General features: G+C 35.8%; 1 protein-coding gene across 2 annotated transcripts in view; it reads left to right on the forward strand.

Annotated features, from left to right (window-relative positions):
- Positions 1–22,229, forward strand: part of LOC141455911 (ribosomal protein S6 kinase alpha-5-like) — a 423,200-nt gene that overhangs the window by 316,821 nt on the left and 84,150 nt on the right. For both annotated transcript variants that reach the window (XM_074131400.1, XM_074131401.1), the window contains exon 4: positions 561–676. In XM_074131400.1, the coding sequence (XP_073987501.1) occupies positions 561–676 (116 nt within the window). The remainder of the gene's footprint in view (positions 1–560; positions 677–22,229) is intronic.

Below are 22,229 nucleotides of genomic sequence, written 5' to 3' on the forward strand. Positions count from 1 at the left end.
TGTAATAGTTACTCGATTACTTTATTGCAGGAGCCCTTCGTATGCTAAAGAAGGGTCTTTAGGAGCCTTCAAGAAAGAATTGAAGAACCGTGGTTTACTCATTAAAAAGTAGTAAGAGAAAATACAGAGGGGGGAATTGAAGTTTCCGTTCTTTTGCTAATGAGTAATTTCGTAACTGGTAAGGAGTTGACGACATTAAAATTTTTCCTTTTTTTTTGTGTAATTACTTATTTTCTCAACCAATTGATTTCAAATAAATTTTGAAATCATTAAAAGAGTAATAATAACTTGAATCAATTAAAAGATAATCTTATTCATAAACAATTATTTATATTATTCAGCAGTCTGAATAATATAAAATTATTCGATTACATAAATCCTTGTTTTATATAATAATAAAATCTATTAAATATGAAATTTAACCTGAAGGTTTTAAATAAATTTATGGAGGAATTTAATTTATCATTTACCTGAGATTACAGCTGCTAAACTTTGTATATCTAAATCAACTCTTAGTTATATTCAACTAATTCAATTGGTGTTTTTGTTATTGATGGCAGATTACGTAAGCGGTGGAGAATTGTTCACCCATCTGTATCAAAGGGAACACTTCTCTGAGAGTCAAGTCAGAATTTACATTGGTGAAATCATATTGGCGTTGGAACACCTGCACAAGGTAGGATATTCATTTATTGAGTTAATATTTTTGTAAACCATATTTAGTGTACACATAATATGTATAATGCAATGGAATTTAACCACAAACCTAGATAGTTTTATTAGCTTTTACATAAATAGAATTTATAAATAAAATTGTGATGTCATTGCTCCTGAATGGAAGTTCCATTATTTAAATATTAACCCATTACCTGCCATAGGCCCCATTTGGGGATCATAGGTTTTTTTTAGGTTTTTCAGTTGGCAGAATTGATAGTTTTGATATTTTACCCTTCTAAAACGTTAATAAAACAGTGTGTAAACATTTTAAGTGAGTTTGCAATAACTAGAGTTTTTTTATAACTAAAAAATAACATTTTGAAGTTGTCAACACGCAAGGTGAGTGGTAAGAGTAATTATGACCGAGTTCACAATTTAAAAAAAATATCAACGAGTTCTAGTTTAAAACTTATTCTGCGTTTAATATGTGCCCTATATCTTTAACTTTTGGAACATATAGTTTTCTTCGCCAATGAAGCCTTTTGTTTCGAGTTTTGACCTTAGTGATCCCCATTTGAGGATTATGGCTGATAGAGGTACATTTTTTGTGAAATCATTTTTTTTTGTTTCTCCAGCTATGGGTTCGAAACAATTTTCTTTGGGTGAACTTAGAGTCAATAGAAAATGATCCCTATTTTCTAGAATAATTTCATGATGGAATTGAGGGCATTAATGTTATCGACATCGTGGAGTTACCACCAGATTTAGTAGCTGCTCTGACTGATGACGAGGAGATTGATGAGTCTACACTTCCAAAGTACCTACCAGGACTTATCGAAATTTACACAAATCTTCCTAAAGAAGGTATCAATGAAGAAATACCTTGCCCGCCTATAAAAGCTAAAAAATTTTTTGGGGTAAACCTTTTTTATTTTTCAACATAGTCTCCTTTTAGGCTTATACACTTCGTCCAACGCTGCTCTAGTTTGTTGATCCCTTCCGAATAATAGGATTTGTCCAAGTCTGAAAAATAGCCGTTCGTTTCTGCAATCACCTCCTCGTTTGAATAAAATCTTTTTCCCGCCAGCCATTTCTTCATATTGGGGAACAAATAGTAGTCCGAGGGAGCCAAGTCTGGAGAATAGGGGAGATGTGAAACGAGTTGGAACCCTATTTCCATTAATTTTGCGACCACAACTGCTGAGGTGTGAGCTGGTGTGTTGTCGTGATGGAAAAGGACTTTTTTGTGGTCCAATCGTGGGCGTTTTTCTGGCAGCTCGGTTTTCAAACGGTCCAATAACGATGAATAATATGCACCTGTAATAGTTTTACCCTTTTCCAGATAGTCGATGAGGATTATTCCTTGCGAATCCCAAAAGACAGTCGCCATAATCTTTCCGGCCGAAGGAACGGTCTTCGCCTTTTTTGGCGCAGATTCCCCCTTGGTAACCCATTGTTTAGATTGTTCTTTGGTCTCAGGAGTGTAGTGATGTATCCATGTTTCATCCACAGTGACGAAACGACGCTTAAAGTCCTGCGGATTCTTCTGGAACAACTGCAAACCGTCCTTGCAACACTTCACACGATTTCGTTTTCGGTCAAGCGTGAGAAAATCACTCGACTTCCTCGATTCAAACGAATGCCAAACACAAAGAAATAGACCGATCTGGCTGAAACTTGGTGTGTGTTCTTCCAAGAGATGCTACTAACTAAACATAACCTCGATACGCGCCAGTAGTGCTATCTCTCTGACTTTGCACGGACTTTTCAAACGACCCTCGTAAGGTAATTTTAGAAAGAGAGAAAAAAAGAAAAAGTTCTTCAAGGGAAATTACCTGTACAGATGTTCGAAACACTGATGTCAGAAGACAATGCTGAATGTTGTGAAAGAGAGTATATCTTTCGCTGCCAAAATTATCGTTATGAAATCCAGTTTTCTGTAGTCTGCCTACTTAAGTTTATTTAATTCCTACTGTTTATTGGATACCTTTCTCTTCCGCAAGAGCAGATATATTGGTACGAGGATGAAGATGTGATAAACTTAGGAAATGCAATGTGTAGGGATACATGTAGAATGTATGGGAAAGTGGCTCGCCTATTTTCAACAATTTGATAATTCTTATTAATTTTTTTAAAACCTAATATTTTAAACTCTTAGGTTCATTCTTTTAATAATAAAAAGATCTCTGTTGATGTATATACTTCGTTTTTACAAAGATAAAATGTTTTTTAAAAAATGATTTCTTGTACCTGTAGTTGCCATAATCCCCAAATGGGACTTTTCAAAAAAATTAATTTTTTTAATAAAATGAAATGTTTAAAAACTATTTATTTAATACTGGAGTTATTAAAAAACTATATTTTTTGAAAAAATAGTAAAATTTCTCAAAAAAAAAAATTTGGCAGTTAATGGGTTAAGTGATTGATTAGATTTTTAGTGTAACAGATAAGTTTTGCCTTCTTTGGATCAGTTTATCTTGAATAGGCTAGTCTTACGAAGAAAGGATCCTTTGAAATTTTACCAATTTATTGTTTTTAAGCACAATAACAGATTAATCATTGAAAAACTTGAGATATCGTTTTACTTTAGGTTAAATAGTTGATTTCAACATAGATTGGTCGCATCAGGTATTATTAAGAATAAAGCTTAACTTCTTGTAGCTCTTTCTTTAAAAAAAATTCGCCATGATATTGTTCGTAGGAGAATTTTTGTGGAATGTCCTAATATGGTTGTTGGTATTGTGTACTGCCCCGATAGAGGACTATTCTAGGTTTCTACTTCATCTAAGTATGCATAAGCGGTTTTGTTTCCCCATATGTGTTCTTCTTCCTCCCAAGTCTCAGAGGCCTTATATGACGAACCAACTCAAAGCAATCCGTCAGAATATGAGGCGCCACGATAGCCGAGCGATTAAGAGGCTAGACCCGCAATGCTAAAATGTATTGTTGGTTTAATGGGTTTGATTCCCCCCAGTCTAGGCCTTGGATTTTAGTCGTTTCCATTTTTTATGAAAACTATTATAATTAAGTTGTTAGAAGTAAAGCTTGCTTGAAAATTTCTTTTTATAAGAGACCCTTACCTCTGTACAATCTGCTTAGAAGCTGGGTCCACTCACTTTAGAATAGCTCTTTACAGATGTTTTCTGAATCTGATAGAAAGGTAGGTTTGTCGTCGGCTGGAGTTCGGGGTCATGTTCTCTGGAAAGAGAGCCGGATTTTCCTGTTAACAATTTCGTAACGATTCCCCATTACAACGATCCGATATATTGGTCTTAAAGAAAATACACTGCTCCACAAAAAAAGTGGCGCACTTTAAAAATGCGTTATTTTTTTTTTCTCTGTAACTTTTTTATTCTACATTTTATTTTAGTTAGCAAATATAAGAAGTATAAAGTTACGGGAGGGCTAAAATAAAATAAAAAATGATCTAAAAGTAATAAAAACCTTTAATTTAACAAAAAAGTACTTCTCGGCAAAAAATGAATTTGAAAAAAAAGTATTTCTTCCGATTAAAAAAAGAGAAAAAGAATTTTAGTAACGTGTATTGCTCGCATTACTGCATCCAATCTCCTCGGCATACTCCTTATTAAATTTCTCACGAAATCTTGTGTTAATTCCTCCCATATCTCCACCAGAGCACCTCGCAACTCTTCTAAGCTCCTGGGAGGATTATTTCTCCATCTTAATCGTCTACCCAGCTCATCCCAAAGATGTTCGATTGGATTTAAATCCGGGCTGCGTGCTGGCCATCTCAGAACACGAATGCCAGTATCGTGGAGTTATTGAACAACACAGGCGGCAGTGTATGGTCGGGCATTATCTTGCATAAAAATAAAATTCTCCCTAATAAATGGTGCATAGGGTATCACATATTGCTGCAAAATTTCCCTCACATACAAATCTGCATTCAAGATTGCCCTGTTGAACACGTGGAGCTCAGTCTGAGCCTCCATAGAAATCCCAGCCCACACCAGCACTGAACCACCTCAGAATGGTAGTCTACAAGAAATATTGCTCCCTTTCCAGGCCTTCGGTAAACCCGTCGCCTCCCATCAGGTGCATAGAGAGCAAAACGGGACTCGTCTGAAGAGAGAACGTTTCTCCAATCGTACTCAGACCAGTTGCGGTGTTCCCTAGCGAACTCTAGACGGGCTCTCCGATGATCTACAGTGAGCAATGGTCCTGTGGCTTGCTTCCTAGAGCGTAAATTCATTTCAGCGAACCTTCTTCGTACGGTTTCGGCACTAACTAAAACTCCACAAACTGTAAGCAGTGTTTGAGCTGTTTCAGAAGCAGTTGATGTACGATTTCTTAGAGTGTGAATTCTAATAAATCGGTCATCTAGTGCTTCTGTGGTTCTTGGTCGACCCGAACCTTGTCTGCGAGTGCAGAGGCCTGTCTCCCGGTAACGATGGATGGCTCTACGGACGGTGGTCTCAGGCAACCCTAACGTTCGTGCTGCGTACCGCTGACTCCGTCCATCCTCAACTAATGCAATAATACGGGCCACTTGCTCTGCTGTAATTGAGTTTGCAATGCTTTCAGCTTGAAAAAAGTCGAATCGCAACTGTAGAGGTCAATAAATTTATTTACTGTTGAGGTAAAGTTCACGTTGTTCTTTACACAAAAAGATCGAAGGGGATAAAACGAGGCATTGCTTCTCTATTTCCAAGAAACTTTGGACCTTGATTCGATTAATTGTTCCCTGACAGTTTATGAAAACAATTAAAACTAATAATCTTTCCCCAAAATGTGATAAAACAAAAATTAAACGCTTATTTCAAAGTGCGCCACTTTTTTTGTGGAGCAGTTTATATGCTGAAAATTGTTTCACCGATTTCATTAGACCTGTAACTTCTATTTCGGCTGTTATTGATTCATTTTAAAGTTTAATTGTCGCTCTATAACTGAATAAATTGCTAAGTCCTAGAGATTAGAGTTAGTAAGATATAAGAGGTTAAATATTGGAGAATTTCATTACCACCTAAACTTCAAACCTTTATTTTCCTATTGTTCAGATGTCAATAAGCATTGTACCAAATTGTTGTGCATAGTTTTGTCTCTATAACAGATATAATTAGCAATACAGACTTAATAAATAAAAAATACATACTTAAAATCACTTAAAAATCAATAAGAAGTTCTTAAAGCTAATTGACCTGAAGTCCTGGACCACCATGTACAGTTACCAAAAGAAATGGTTCTCTGCAGAACAGATGTCGCGAGTTTTTGAATTTCTTCCAAAACAGCAATACCTTCTTTTTTGTTGTCAGATTACAAGTAAATTTAGGTCTTCTTAAGGAGTTAAAAACTGCTCATCTGTGGCCAGCCAGGGAATAAATAAAATAAATCTGCCAAGCAAAATACTTTGATAAGCATAATACTTATATATAACTGCGTAAGAATAAACAAAGGCGTTCTAAAAATAATTTCTTACAATAAAGCTTCAACTCCCAATAAAAATATAACCCCATACCACCTGACTTAAGAAGTGAAAGTAAACTTAAGGTGAAAAAAAAAGGAAAAAATTAAATATAAAATAAAGAACTTATTTATAGATAGCGTTCCCTCTAAATTTTGCGCGCATGCCACACAATCTAGTGTATTTTTAAAAAACCAAGGTCATTGCATGTAACTCAACTTTGAATCGAGAAGTAAACGCTTTGATTTACCTTGTGAGGTGAGGATTTTTTTTTGGACTACAGGTGCTGTAATTTATTTGAATAGGATTTTAAAAACATGTGGGATAGTTTTGGGATGGAAAACAAAAAATCCAATTCATTGATTTATTAATAAAAAGGTATTGGGTGTGAATTGAATTAAATTTTTTTGGTGCAATGATAGGGAACTGGATCTTATGCAAGAGCGAAAGAGGGTCATTCTCGCCTCCCTTCATCTTGTGACCTCTGCCATCCGCTGATCACTCTCTACGTCATCCAGCCACCTTATTCTGGGACGACCTTTATATCTAGAGAGCTCCTGCGGCTGTATTGGGGCATCTAACAGAGGTCCGAGCCATCTCAATCATATCTTTCTTGATTGATACAAGAGAAACTAGGTCCGGTCGGGTTCTCTGTTTAAATCTCTTTTTGAGTTCTTCGTTCTACTCTGGGAGGTCGTAGGTCTTCTGCAACATTTTTCTCTCGCGTATTCTAATCAGATTTTCGCTTTCTACTAGCATCTTCGCCCAAAGTCTCTGAGATATTTACTGACTAATTACATTTTTCATTTACCCACATTTTATAGGTAGTTATTTTTATATAACTACATGAGTCAAAAGGGAAATCAATTATGTGCTTACGAGGGTCGTTTGAAAAGTCCGTGCAAAAATAAAAACTACTTAATTTTTGGGGGTAAACCTTTTTTATTTTTCAACATAGTCTCCTTTTAGGCTTATACACTTCGTCCAACGCTGCTCTAGTTTGTTGATCCCTTCCGAATAATAGGATTTGTCCAAGTCTGAAAAATAGCCATTCGTTTCTGCAATCACCTCCTCGTTTGAATAAAATCTTTTTCCCGCCAGCCATTTCTTCATATTGGGAAACAAATAGTAGTCCGAAGGAGCCAAGTCTGGAGAATAGGGGGGATGTGAAACGAGTTGGAACCCTATTTCCATTAATTTTCCACAACTGCTGAGGTGTGAGCTGGTTCGTTGTCGTGATGGAAAAGGACTTTTTTATGGGCCAATCGTGGGCGTTTTTCTTGCAGCTCGGTTTTCAAACGGTCCAATAACGATGAATAACATGCACCTGTAATAGTTTTACCCTTTTCCAGATAGTCGATGAGGATTATTCCTTGCGAATCCCAAAAGACAGTCGCCATAATCTTTCCGGCCGAAGGAACGGTCTTCGCCTTTTTTGGCGCAGATTCCCCCTTGGTAACCCATTGTTTAGATTGTTCTTTGGTCTCAGGAGTGCAGTCATGTATCCATGTTTCATCCACAGTGACGAAACGATGCTTAAAGTCCTGCGGATTCTTCTGGAACAGCTGCAAACCGTCCTTGCAACACTTCACACGATTTCGTTTTTGGTCAAGCGTGAGCAATCGCGGCACCCATCTTGCGGATAGCTTTGTCATGTCCAAATGTTGATGCAAAATATTATGTACCCGTTCATTCGAGATGCCCACAGTACTAGCAATCTCACGCACCTTCACTCTTCTGTCATCCATCACCATATCATGGATTTTATCAATGATTTCTGGAGTAGTAACCTCAACAGGGCGTCCAGAACGTTCAGCGTCACTTTTTGCCCATATGGCCACTCCGAAAATTTTGAAACCACTTATAAACTGTTCTAATCGAAGGTGCAGAGTCACCATAATGTATATCAAGCTTCTCTTTAGTCTCCTGAGGCGTTTTGCCTTTCATAAAGTAGTGTTTAATCAACACACGAAATTCTTTTTCATCCATTTTTTGAAAATCACTCAACTTCCTCGATTCAAACGAATGCCAAACACAAAGAAATAGACCGATCTGGCTGAAACTTGGTGTGTGTTCTTCCAAGAGATGCTACTAACTAAATATAACCTTGATACGCGCCAGTAGTGCTATCTCTCTGACTTTGCACGGACTTTTCAAACGACCCTCGTATGTCCTGAAGTAAAAACAGAACAGAAAAATCGAAGGAGAACTCTGGAAAAGCCTCCATTTCTCTCTCAAATATAGATATACATATTTCGCATTTTTTTAGTAACCAAACTTGAATAAAAAATATTTTAACATTCGATTATCAATTCGCGTCGTTAGTGTTGTCAAATCTAAGGATAAAAAGAAAATAACAACATTTTGCCGAGCCAAATTCTAAATTTAAATTTCTTAAAAAAGCGGAACTATCCCATTCAAATTTATTTCATTTTGCCGGAAATTTATTTCTTGCCTTTAAGATTTCAAAGTATTTCCGCTTTTAAAGTATTTTTAATCTGAATTTTGATTCTAACTGCTGTGTTTCTTTTTTGAAAGCGATATTTCTTTTTTACCAAAACAGTCTTCCGGGGGTTTCTCAAATAATATTTTGTTTCAAATTCTGTTTTAGAAATTTTGCAATTTCACGCAAAAAATAGCTTCCACCTGTTTTCTATGAATTTCGTAGAATATTTGACCCCCATCTAAATATCTATTATCTCTTTTAATTAATTTTTTTTCGGGAATAATTAGTTCGTGGGAGGTTTTACTTTCAACACCCCGTTTTTTAAAGTACCATGTTTGTATTAAATACAGTTTTACCACCTTAGGTAATTTTAAAAGACGTTTAAAAAAAAAAGCTTGCCAAAAAAGAAAAGTGAAGAAAAACGAGTAAACAGGAAATAGGATTTGCTTTAATTTTTTTTTGGCAATGGGTCTATTAATTAAAACTGTTCCGATAGGACAGTTGATCGTCAAAAACTGCATGAAAAAGCGTAACGTTGAAAAACACCCAACTTTGACAATTTTTTTCTCTTTTTCTATAAAAGATAAAATTCCCAAATTTTCTTTAAATTATAGGGCAAATCCTCCTTTATAACTGTAATTTTGTTGCAACAACATAGATTAAATAGATTTCGAGAAATACGTTGCTGAAAATTGTTTTCATTTAACTTGCATGCATGAAAAAGTTAGTGTGAACTTTTTTTTTTTTTAATTTTAAGTATTGTTGTTGCTTTAAGTTTGTTGAGCTTTACTGAAGTTATCCAGTTAACGCAATCTTACTATTTATATCAGATGAAGAAATTGAAAGTCTTTTTAATCCTCATCTTCTTGTGGTTCCTTTCTTCATATTTATTTCCTTTGTTCAGTTACGGTTACCGCCGAAAGAGCATTTTCTCTCTTATTAGCCGCCAGAAGTGAAGCCGAAAGTAGGGGCATATCTCCTGCTGTTGTGCACAAGCCTTGTAGGGTTACCTCCTGCGGTAATACAGGGAGCATATGGCTGCATACCTCTCTCTCTATATGCACTATATTCTTCTCAACTCTTGTACCAAATATTCTTTAATAAACATCGTACTCTCTTATGTTCTTTAGCGCCATGTTTTCTTTTAGATTAAGTTTTGGAAACATTTTGTTTTTAAACGTTGTTATTAAATAAATAATTAAAAATTATATAGGAAATCTATACAATAACTTGGAACACTCTGAAAAATCACTTTCACATACATAAACCGCAACAATTACTATATTTAAAATGTGTGAAAAATATTTACTATTTCCGGTTATTATAATTACGTATTTATGAGAGTATTTCCGTAGTAAAGAGGCACGTAGTTGTAATTTTTAGAGCGTTTATTGAAAGAATTTTTCAATTTTCGTTTTTTTTAAATAGTCATTCGTAACAATCGCAAAATACAGCAGTCGAGTCTGTTGAGATATCGATTTGTGCTAATATTATTTGCATTCAGCTCGTTCATATTTAAAGTTAAAAGGTTTTTTGACTTTTTTTAAGTGTCAGCTAGCTTTGAAAAGTTTGTTCTTAATTTCTCTTCGTTGCTTTATAATTTCATCTGAATACCAAGGTTAGGTTGAACTTCTTTAAGAGATTTAATTTGAAAAAGATGTGGAGACATAAACTGCTCCACAAAAAAAGTGGCGCACTTTGAAAAAAACGTTTATTTTTTGTTTTATCACATTTTGGGGAAAGATTATTAGTTTTAATTATTTTCATAAACTGTCAGGGAACAATTAATCGAAACAAGGCCCAAAGTTTCTTGTAAATAGAGAAGCAATTCCTCGTTTAATCCCCTTCGGTCTTTTTGTGTAAACAACAACATGAACTTTACCTCAACAGTAAATAAATTTATTGACCTCTACAGTTGCGTTTCGACTTTTTTCAAGCTGAAAGCATTGCAAACTCTCAATTACAGCAGAGCAAGTGGCCCGTATTATTGCATTAGTTGAGGATGGACGGAGTCAGCGGTACGCAGCACGAACGTTAGGGTTGCCTGAGACCACCGTCCGTAGAGCCATCCATCGTTACCGGGAGACAGGCCTCTGCACTCGCAGACAAGGTTCGGATCGACCAAGAGCCACAGAAGCAGTTGATGACCGATTTATTAGAATTCACACTCTGAGAAATCGTACATCAACTGCTTCTGAAACAGCTCAAACACTGCTTACTGTTCGTGGAGTTTCAGTCAGTGCCGAAAATGTACGAAGAAGGCTCGCTGAAATGAATTTACGCTCTAGGAAGCAAGCCACAGGACCATTGCTCACCGTAGGCCATCGGAGAGCCCGTCTAGAGTTCGCTAGGGAACACCGCAACTGGTCTGAGAACGATTGCAGTAACGTTCTCTTTTCAGACGAGTCCCGTTTTGCTCTCTACGCACCTGATGGGAGGCGACGAGTTTACCGAAGGCCTGGGGAGCGCTACGCTCCGTGCAATATTTCTGGTAGACTACCATTCGGAGGTGGTTCAGTGCTGGTGTGGGCTGGGATTTCTATGGAGGCTAAGACTGAGCTCCACGTGTTCAACAGGGCAATCTTGAATGCAGATTTTTATGTGAGGGAAATTTTGCAGCAATATGTGATACCCTATGCACCATTTATTGGGGAGAATTTTATTTTTATGCAGGATAATGTTCGACCACACACTGCCGTCTGTGTTGTTCAATATCTCCACGATACTGGCATTCGTATTCTGAGATGACCAGCACGCAGCCCGGATTTAAATCCAATTGAACATCTTTGGGATGAGCTGGGTAGGCGATTAAGATGGAGAAATAATCCGCCCAGGAGCTTAGAAGAGTTGCGAGGTGCTCTGGTGGAGATATGGGAGGAATTAACACAAGATTTCGTGAGAAATTTAATAAGGAGTATGCCGAGGAGATTGGATGCAGTAATGCGAGCAATACACGTTACTAAAATTCTTTTTCTCTTTTTTTAATCGGAAGAAATACTTTTTTTTTCAAATTCATTTTTTGCCGAGAAGTACTTTTTTGTTAAATTAAAGGTTTTTATTTCTTTTAGATCATTTTTTATTTTATTTTAGCCCTCCCGTAACTTTATACTTCTTATATTTGCGAACTAAAATAAAATGCAGAACAAAAAAGTTACAGAGAAAAAAACATAACGCATTTTTAAAGTGCGCCACTTTTTTTGTGGAGCAGTGTAATTTGGTAGTCTGATTTTATACTCGATTTGAAGCGTTGATAGCACAGTATTATTTTCTTTGATCTACAATTCATCTTCAATTTGATCTTTCTCAAATCACGGTACTGTTCAGCTTTCAGTTGCTCGATTCTTTGTTACCTCAGAACATTGTGCAGTCCTAACCGTTTAAAGGCGTCTTCTCGTATTAGCTGGATACTTTGAAAGTACGAGTTATATGTTCTTCAAAAAAATTTTTTTGAAGAAGTCGTGTTTCTGTTCTTGTCAAGGTATCCAAGGCTTTTCTTCTAGGCTATACCCTGCGAGGCTTTCCCTGTCATTATCCCCAACCAATGTCTCTTTATTTTTACTCTTCTTTCCTTTTCTCTACAGCTTCCAATTCTGGACATCCTTTCATTTTTTTTGTCAAAATGTCCTGAACCATTTTTTACTTTTTTAAATAATCTGCTGGTTGTTCTTCAAAAACTGTTCGCTTATTTAAAACATCTATAAAATATTACTGGCATAGAGCTTAAGCTTAAATTTTGTGCGATCTAATCTCAATAAAATTTGCTTATAAATAAATAATATCTGTTCGTATATTAATGGAGATTAGAATAAAGGATATTGCTGTTCTTTGTGTGTATTCAAATCGCCCTTTTACATTCTCGAATATAATGGCCTCTAAAATATTTGAAAAGGTCATTCAATGTAGAGAATTCTGCGCGTGGAACACATTCACTCAGACAGTTTTACAATAAATATGAACTTCTACTATAAATAATTAAAAATAATAATAATTATTATTATTATGTTCTGTATTGGGACTAATCAGCTGTGAAAATGTTTCCTTCGGCACAAATTGTTTAATATTTGTTCCAGATCAAATTATTATTTTATTAGATCTATAACAGACAGTGGGTAATTTGTTAATAAAGGAATTAATTAAAATTTTAATTTAAAAGCGCAAAAAAACATTTTTGGGTTTCATTAAAGTCTCATTTTAATAATTAAAATTAAATGAAATACTTCTTCTTTTTTTGCTTCTTTTTTTATAAATAACAATTTGTTTGCTACAATTTTTATAGAATTCTGATTAATTTTTTTGATTATACAGAAATTCTTCGATTACGAGGGTCGTTTAAAAAGTCCGTGCAAAGTCAGAGAGATAGCACTACTGGCGCGTATCGAGGTTATGTTTAGTTAGTAGCATCTCTTGGAAGAACACACACCAAGTTTCAGCCAGATCGGTCTATTTCTTTGTGTTTGGCATTCGTTTGCATCGAGGAAGTCGAGTGATTTTCAAAAAAATGGACGAAAAAGAATTTCGTGTGTTGATTAAACACTACTTTATGAAAGGCAAAACGCCTCAGGAGACTAAAGAGAAGCTTGATAAACATTATGGTGACTCTGCACCTTCGATTAGAACAGTTTATAAGTGATTTCAAAATTTTCGGAGTGGCCATATGGGCACAAGTGACGCTGAACGTTCTGGACGCCCTGTTGAGGTTACTACTACAGAAATCATTGATAAAATCCATGATATAGTGATGGATGACAGAAGAGTGAAGGTGCATGAGATTGCTAGTGCTGTGGGCATCTCGAATGAACGGGTACATATTATTTTGCATCAAAATTTGGACATGACAAAGCTATTCGCAAGATGGGTGCCGCGATTGCTCACGCTTGACCAAAAACGAAATCGTGTGAAGTGTTGCAAGGACGGTTTGCAGCTGTCCGAGAAGAATCCGCAGGACTTTAAGCGTCGTTTCGTCACTGTGGATGAAACATGGATACATCACTACACTCCTGAGACCAAAGAACAATCTAAACAATGGGTTACCAAGGGGGAATCTGCGCCAAAAAAAGGCGAAGACCGTTCCTTCGGCCGGAAAGATTATGGCGAATGTCTTTTGGGATTCGCAAGGAATAATCCTCATCGACTATCTGGAAAAGGGTAAAACTATTACAGGTGCCTATTATTCATCGTTATTGGACCGTTTGAAAACCGAGCTGCAAGAAAAACGCCCACGATTGGCCCACAATAAAGTCCTTTTCCATCACGACAACGCACCAGCTCACACCTCAGCAGTTGTGGTCGCAAAATTAATGGAAATAGGGTTCCAACTCGTTTCACATTCCCCCCTATTCTCCAGACTTGGCTCCCTCGGACTACTATTTGTTCCCCAATATGAAGAAATGGCTGGCGGGAAAAATATTTTATTCAAACGAGGAGGTGATTGCAGAAATGAATGGCTATTTTTCAGACTTGGACAAATCCTATTATTCGGAAGGGATCAACAAACTAGAGCAGCGTTGGACGAAGTGTATAAGCCTAAAAGGAGACTATGTTGAAAAATAAAAAAGGTTTACCCCAAAAAATTAAGTAATTTTTATTTTTGCACGGACTTTTCAAACGACCCACGTAGTCTGATCTTCTGAAAAAAATTAGGTACTATTTTTTTTCGAATTGATCTCGATTTTCGCTCGCCACTAATCAAATAATCACATGGCTTGACTCCATACTACACATCTTTGGAACACAATATTTACACTGACATCCCAAAACACATAGATCCCCTGCAGAGGATAGTTGCTGGTTGCAACTATTTGGGCTTAACGAACCCACAGGTAAACTCCAGCTCACCATCATCACACACACACACACACCCACACTGATTTAACCCTTTAAAGCCGCCCAACATTTAATGTACCAAACACAGATGAGTTTATCAGTGCCCAAAAATAGATCTTTTTTATTTCTCTGTGGTTTTTATAGTCTTTATGGGCCCACTCTATTTATAAATCTAAAAATCTACACTTTACAATATATTTCTTGGAACCATGGTAGTTTTTTTACTTTTCATAAAAGTATGGCGTCCTTAAAACTCATCCATAAACAAATTGTTAAAGAAGGTATTAATTCGTTTTCCAAGTTACAACGGATTTTTTAACATAAGTTTCTTTATTTTCCGTCGAGTGATATTTTAACAACTAAAAATTTTAGCAAAACATTTTACTTATTGATCATTTTTAATAGGTGGTAGTAAATTGCAGCGAAATAGCCTTTTTTTTTACGAGGCAGCCTATTCTAATCTTTCATTAAAAATGCCTGAAAAGAATTTTCATGGACAATTTTGTATTTTTTTTTCAAATTTTAATTAAATTTTAAAGGAGTAACGCTAAGTTTGGATTATTCAAACGGAATGTGAAGTTCAAACTTTAGCTAGTTTTTCGTGTTTAAGCTACAGTGCATCACACCCACACCGGTTGTCCTACTAGATTAAAAATAAACTGAGCTAAGCTTATATTGACCCTTCACTGGTCCCTTAGGAGGAAGCAGACTTCAAGAAATTAGGCCCCTTTTGCGGTTTTAACTTTAGCCCGTTACACGTAATCACCGTTACCATGACAGCTCAGTATTGGCAGCTCTATACTCTAAAGATTGTTGCCTTGAGATTTAGGTTGTAGATAGCAGAATTAGTATTAGTGGCTTTGAATGGTAGTTTCCACCATCTTTGATAGTTTTACCAACAAAAATTCCTCAACATAGTGTGCACTCGTAACAAGTAATAATCTGATCCAAGATTTCACCGTCCCCTTTTTTTGTTTGATGCGTTCAACATTAGAGCATTTTTCTGGTGCACGGCCTACCTCTGGAGACCGTTCTCTCGTTACTCAACTGTCCATCTCTAGGAGCTGTAAGAAGCTCCTAAGAAGAGAAAAGCAGCTGAATTCGAAACCCGGAATTTGTGCGCGTTGTAATCCAGTATACGTTAAACCTTTGAGCTTAATTCATTCCCTCTCTTTTTAATTAATATTAAATAATTTAGTAATAATTCCATGTTTTAGAATTTTTGTTTTACTGTTAGAGAAACAGTCATTTATTCTTTCAGATAAGATTTGCTTCTGTCAATTTGGAACTTATTGTTATGTATATATTCGTTTTTTGTTTTTTTTTACAAAATACGGTTATGTGGGCTGAAAACAATGAGAAATAGACTGATAAAATCTAGATAACGTACCTACCGGCTGTTTGTTATAATAACTGCAGACTGTGCACACCTTGCCAGGTGTTCCTAAAAATTACCTGTGCGAGATAAAGCCTAAAGAATTAGGCTTCTTTTTTTTTTCTCGTTACTATTGTAGCTACCTGCACTGGCAGTACATTTGTTTATAGTGAGTAAACCTCTAATACTAAACTGTATTTTATGCAGTTACCTACCTAGTTACTTTGCATATCTTCTGCTTCTTTTTTTAGTGTGTAGGCAAGACACTTACGATGCAAATCTAACCCTAACCTCATTGAAATGTCGGTTTACTGATTTTGTGATTTTGGTTTTTCAAAACAACCTAAATCGTTCTGCTGTATTATTTTAAAGCCATTAGTTATACTCATAAAAAACTTATGGTACTTATAGTTGAAAATATTTATTTTAAGCTCACTTTCAAAGAGTCGCATGAAGCTCTCCTTTTAGCCGTCTCCTTTAAAAATGCAGAAATGTTTTGAACATGCGGTTAGATCCACAAATTGTTGGATAATATTGCTGAATTTTTTTTATCCATCTTAGCGCGCTTATATTTTTTTTTTTTTTGGATCCCTGACAGGTTTCGGTTTTTCATCCATCTTCCGATGCACTACAATTGGTAACACTGCGTGTTTATGCCTTAAAATTGTAATGAACCATAAAACGCGGGTAAAATTTTCCAATAAAATTGATGATGTTCTATATTTATCATATTCAGGATGCAAAATTTTAGTAAATATGGTGGCGGCAGGAGTTCTTGTAAATAATCGCTGGAATTTGATAGTTCACTTTACTTGCTCAGGGACCACAAAAAGGGAACTAACTACTCCTGGAAATTCTATTTATTTAAAGTTAAATGATTGTCTTAGCTTCCTTTTACAGCCTTAAAAATTCATGATAAGACCATTGCATGGAGTCCCAATAAGGTCTTATCCGTGGAGAGTGGGTTATTTTGGACGGGATGGGGTGTACGGCTAAAATACGAATAAATGATTGATTTAAAATTTACGTATCTTACAACTGCATACAATAAGTGCAACAAGCAAAAATGATTTTGGCTACCAACCTGCAGTATTAGTAGCCATTAAGTCCAGCAGCTGTTTCTGCAGATATGTCAGCCCAATTTATAAACTTTATAGTAGTTCAATGGTCATGGACGGAGGAGCTATCGACGGAGGGTTAGCTGGGGAGTGTTGTGAATCACAGAGAGAGGATTAGAAGAAATAGGAAGCTAATTTTAGTGTGGGATTTTAAGTTGCCTGGATTGGAGCTAAGACTGCGACAGAGAGTGAATATTGAGATCTGTTTGGTGACTTAAAATATGGGGCGTTTTTCTATGGGTTCTTAGGATTCGATTGAGTGTAAGTGGGGGTACATGTAAGCCAACAGCGAATGTATTCAGAATGGACATTACATTGATGAGAAGCAGGTAATATGGTGAAAGTTTAAAAAGTTTTTATTACAAAAATAATAAAAATGGCGATATTAATTACCACCACCAATCCACAATCTGGATTAAACAAATATTTATGAAATGCATTACTGCATAAGGGGCGCCTTGAGATTTGTGAGGCCCGCAAAAGCTAATGGCTCTTTCAGCTGCCCCTTTATAATTCGAGTCCTTAGTCCTTTTTTTCAGGAGCGAGTTACGAGATATATATTTTCATTTTGTTCGTTAAGAGTCAATTTAGTGCGGCTAAATATTATATTTTACATTGAATTTGTAATATTTATCATTCAAGTTAAACCCCAAGGCGGTGAACAGAAATGGGGATACCAGTACCACAATACATCTTAGCTTTGCGGGCCTCCAAATCTCAAGGCGCCCTTTATACAGTTACTGCATTTCATAAATTTGGGCGGTGAACGGAAATGGGGATACTAGTATCGCAATACATCTTAGCTTTGCGGGCCTCCAAATCTCAAGGTACCCCTTATACAGTTACTGCATTTCATAAATTTGGGCGGTGAATAGAAATGGGGATACTAGTACCGCAATACATCTTAGCTTTGCGGGCCTCAAATCTCAAGGTGCCCCTTATACAGTTACTGCATTTCATAAATTTGGCGGTGAATAGAAATGGGGATACCAGTACCGCAATACATCTTAGCTTTGCGGGCCTCCAAATCTCAAGGCGCCCCTTATACAGTTACTGCATTTCATAAATTTGGCGGTGAATAGAAATGGGGATACTAGTACCGCAATACATCTTAGCTTTGCGGGCCTCCAAATCTCAAGGCGCCCCTTATACATCCAATTCATTTCATAAATTTAATACTTTTTTTAATGCAGATTGTTTAATTAATATCGCCATTTTTATTATTTTTGTAATAAAAACTTTTTAACTTTCACCATATTACCTGCTTCTCAGCACACACAATGTAATGTCCATTCTGAATACATTCGCTGTTGGCTTACATGTCCACATACGCACAACAAGGTACCTCTCTGCTCACTAATTAAGCGAGCTTGTGAAAGTTTGTTTACCTCACACGTGCATATAACCTACTAAGAGAAATATACCTTCTCTTTGATAAATGTTCATTTAATGTATGCAATTCAATGCATATTCTCTTTCATGCAATTCTCAGCCTATTTTATTGTATAAATTACGCATAATATGTAATCGCCAGATTAAATTAATTTTAATCGTACACAGTGTGGGGTCGAGATTTGTGTGTGAGTTTAACTTTTTATAGTTCAATAGATGTAAACAATGTTTATTTATAGTTGGAGATTTATAAATATCTGTTTTTAGAATTTAGATTTGCGTTAAGCCCTTACAAATCACTTTATTAATAGTCAACGACTTGATTACGCATTTTTGCGATTATAGAAAGAAAAATATTTGGCAAAACAAAGATGATAATGTGATCTTTTATTCTTGCTTTATACCATTTGTACATCGCCATTGCTTTTCAACTTCTGTTTTGGTTTAAAATCGGCCAACTGAAATAATCTTTCCATTTTTCTCAAAAATTGGTTTCAATATTTAATTTACACGTTTATATGACGTACGTAGGACGTGAAAAAAAAAAATGTATGAACTTAATATGCACGTTATGTACGACTACTTACTAATAAATAGTATACTTATCAAGAAGTAACGTCAGATGGTTGTTTTTTTAGTCCCAGAAAAACTAATTTTGGTTCAAAAAATACAAGTGGCTGTTTACTGTTATCGCATAGAGTTGTACAAAGCCTAGACAGCAAGTTCTACCGACCTAGGTCCGCCCAACGATTACCTGAATGGCCTGGCCCCTCCATCAATGGCCCCCAGAAGCACAGATAGGTATCCCCAGATTTGATATTCAATTTCGAAAACTAGTCTCTGTGTGTAAAGTCTCAGAGGAGAAAATGGGAAAAGTTTGAAGCTAAAAAGACATTGAAATAAGAAAAGACTCTTCCAAAATTTGCCAAATACTTTAAACCTGCCGCCCCCTCCAAAGTATTGAAAGAGAAAATAGTTAGGGTAGGTTTTTCATAGATTTTAAAATGGAAATCTTCAAATAATATTTCTGGTTAATAATTTTAACTAGAAATATAGACAAACCAGTCTAAAACTATAATGGCCACACGCTCATTATCTACTTATTTTATTGAACTAGGGCGTTCAGTTCAGAAGTTATGGATGCTATAAATGTATATTATTCTACAAACAACCGTTCAACAAGTGGTAACAATATTAACATAGTCTCAAACTATTTAACATAATTATAATGATATTTTATCAAAGTCATTAAATTAAATTGTCCTGTTTAGAATTTAAAATTTAAATATGTCCTACAAGAAAAATAATGGTTGAAACGGTAATTACTAGTATAGTATAACTAGTTATATTTTCTAACTGTCCATTGGGCTACATTTAAATGGAGGTATTTTACATATTTCTAATAGATCTATGTAACAATTCTTTTGCGTTTCGTTGTTGTAATCTGTGAATTTCGTTAAGATGAAAATGAATCTGATAATAGATATAAAAACGAAATGCAAAAAGAAGTCTGTATATAGTTCAGTAAGTGGTAGATTCAAAGATCTTTAAATGGAAAAATTTTAGAAGGATCTCAGGATAGAGTTTTCTCTTAATCTAATCTTCTAATATCCTGGGCTCGCAGTCGTCATCCTTTTAGAGCTAACCACAATCCGCCGGTTGTGTCCTTTATTTTCAACAGTTTCAGGAAACAGGATGAATTATCCTTGTCATCGATTAACAGGGATACCTCTGAGAATCCTTCCGAATTTTGGCACCTATCATTTTCAGGAAGTCGTTCACGTCTTCGTCACCTAATCTCGGTGGTTGAGCGAAAAATAACGGCTGGAAAAAATTGGCATTACTTTCATCATTTTCTAAAACTCTTAAATTTTTCCAAATTTTCCTTTTTTAAATAAAGCTATAAAATATTTTGAGTTTTAATGCTGTAGAAGTGATAGATCTGTTGAGACAAATATTTTCTATTTTTCTATAACTATTTAGTATTCATTGGGTTTTGTCACCCCCGCTTCCCATACAGTTGCTGCGACAAGTGACAGGAAATGATGAAAAATAAAAGAATAGCTAAAAATGCGGAACAAATTTCAGCCTTTTATTCTGTGTAAACTAGGCCAACCGTGTGTTGTTGTGGTATTTAGTTGAACCGTCAACATGGAGACGGCGCAGAATCTTTAATCACGCCATCCGTAGTTATATCAGAATAGAAATTAGATCCATCATAGGCTGGCTGACTGATTCAGCGAGAAGAGGCAAGGGGAGGGACACCCAGCTTTAGCTCCTCATGATGATAATCATCATCTTTGATGACCTTGCCCAATATTAATATTTTTTTACTCTAGCAATTTATTTTTACTTGTATCTATCGATTTATCCTTTTTTTTTACATTTATAAGCTGAGTTGCTTTTTCAAGTAACACCAGAAAGGTTATCTTCGTTTTATTGGTGAATAAAAACCGCATCAGGCTTATAGGCTTTCGAAAATACACCTAACAATAAATAGTACTTATTTTTACGTAAGGTTGTTTACCTTGGTATTTCCAGCGTTAGTAGTGACATTATAAAAAGGTAGTTTGGTCTGTCAAACTATGCCCGCTCTACTTCTAACGGGTTCCTTTATAACAAAACTTTATAAAAGTCGCAAAGATCCGCCTCCTTTTCAAGGAATTTAAAATTAATCATATGGTAATTTCAATTGATCCAATTTTATAGATTTTCTTATCCAGAATTTCCATGTTTAGTAAAAATTTTCAGTTTTAAAAGAAAGTACTAAACTAAAAGACAAGTCATTCAAAACTAAACTTGTGAATCACTCTCTTGAACATTTATGGATTAAAACCGGAACTTTACTTACTCGTAAAACAGTTTTACCAAATAAAATTAGCAATACTTAAGGGTTATGTATAGATTGATTCATCTAATCAATCAAATCTTTAACTCGGCTTAGCTCGGCTTTAGAAAACGCTGCTGATAAGGAATGAAAATTTATTTTTGCTCATCAAATTGAGGTGTAACCTTTTCAAAAGTATTTGAAGTGGAGTAAAAAAAATATATATAAGAAGTTGAAAATTCTTCATAGCCTTCCAAATATAATGTTGTGTTTCGGATTGATGATTCGTCAGGCCTTGAAAGTATGAGATGAAGGACGTCCGACGTTCATCTTTGGCTAGGAGAAAGTCTTTTTTTTTAAGCAAATTTTATTGGCGACCATTATCAGGAGCTTATTTGATGATTGGAGAGCTTTGAGTTTTAAATTTAACAAGTTTTTTAGAGGTTATTGACGTCTGGAACCTTCTTGATGTTCTGCCTAAAGAGAGAGTACTTTTCTAGTTACGGAAGATTAGAATTAGAATCAGAAACGGGACGGGACCTATGCCCCACGGCACCGCAGCAAAAGAGACTTATTGTGCCAGCCCCTTTTTAGTTCCAGTAAGCGAACCCTCCCTCTCCTCCTAAAGAGGTTGAGGACTTTCCCTACTAGTTCTTTTTGCGCTATATCTCCTAAGCATTCCAAAGGTTTCATAGCGCTAACAGTTACAGAAGATACTTTCCTTTCATTATTTCCTCCCAGTGAGTCATAGTGGGGCTTCATGAAGTCAAAATTGAAGGGTATCCAGCTTGGGTTCGAATCCAGAACCTCTGCAATACTTTCCTTCCTTTCTAAGGAATTGAAGTGTATGCAATAACTCTTGAATCCTCAAATGCGACGAATATGGTGGTGAATAATGGCGACTAATGCGTTAATATTCGCTGAATACCTGCAAGCATCAAGCTGCTTAAAAGTTTTCCGCCTACAATATTACATTTTTTACCGGTATCTCAGTCGAGATCCGGCCATGCGCCTCCTGCCAGCCTTATACAATTTAGTATTACAGGCGTAGGCCCCATTACCTTACGTAGACGAAGACATTGTCATGATGTGGAGTGGTCTCGGAGGACCAGTCTGACAATAAGTGCAATCGACTTGATTTCACCAGGTCAAGTTTGTGATCATTTTCA

This window comes from Rhodnius prolixus, unplaced genomic scaffold, assembly GCF_049639745.1.
Source record: "Rhodnius prolixus isolate KJV_2025 unplaced genomic scaffold, Rpr scaffold_4, whole genome shotgun sequence".
NCBI lineage: Eukaryota > Metazoa > Arthropoda > Insecta > Hemiptera > Reduviidae > Rhodnius > Rhodnius prolixus.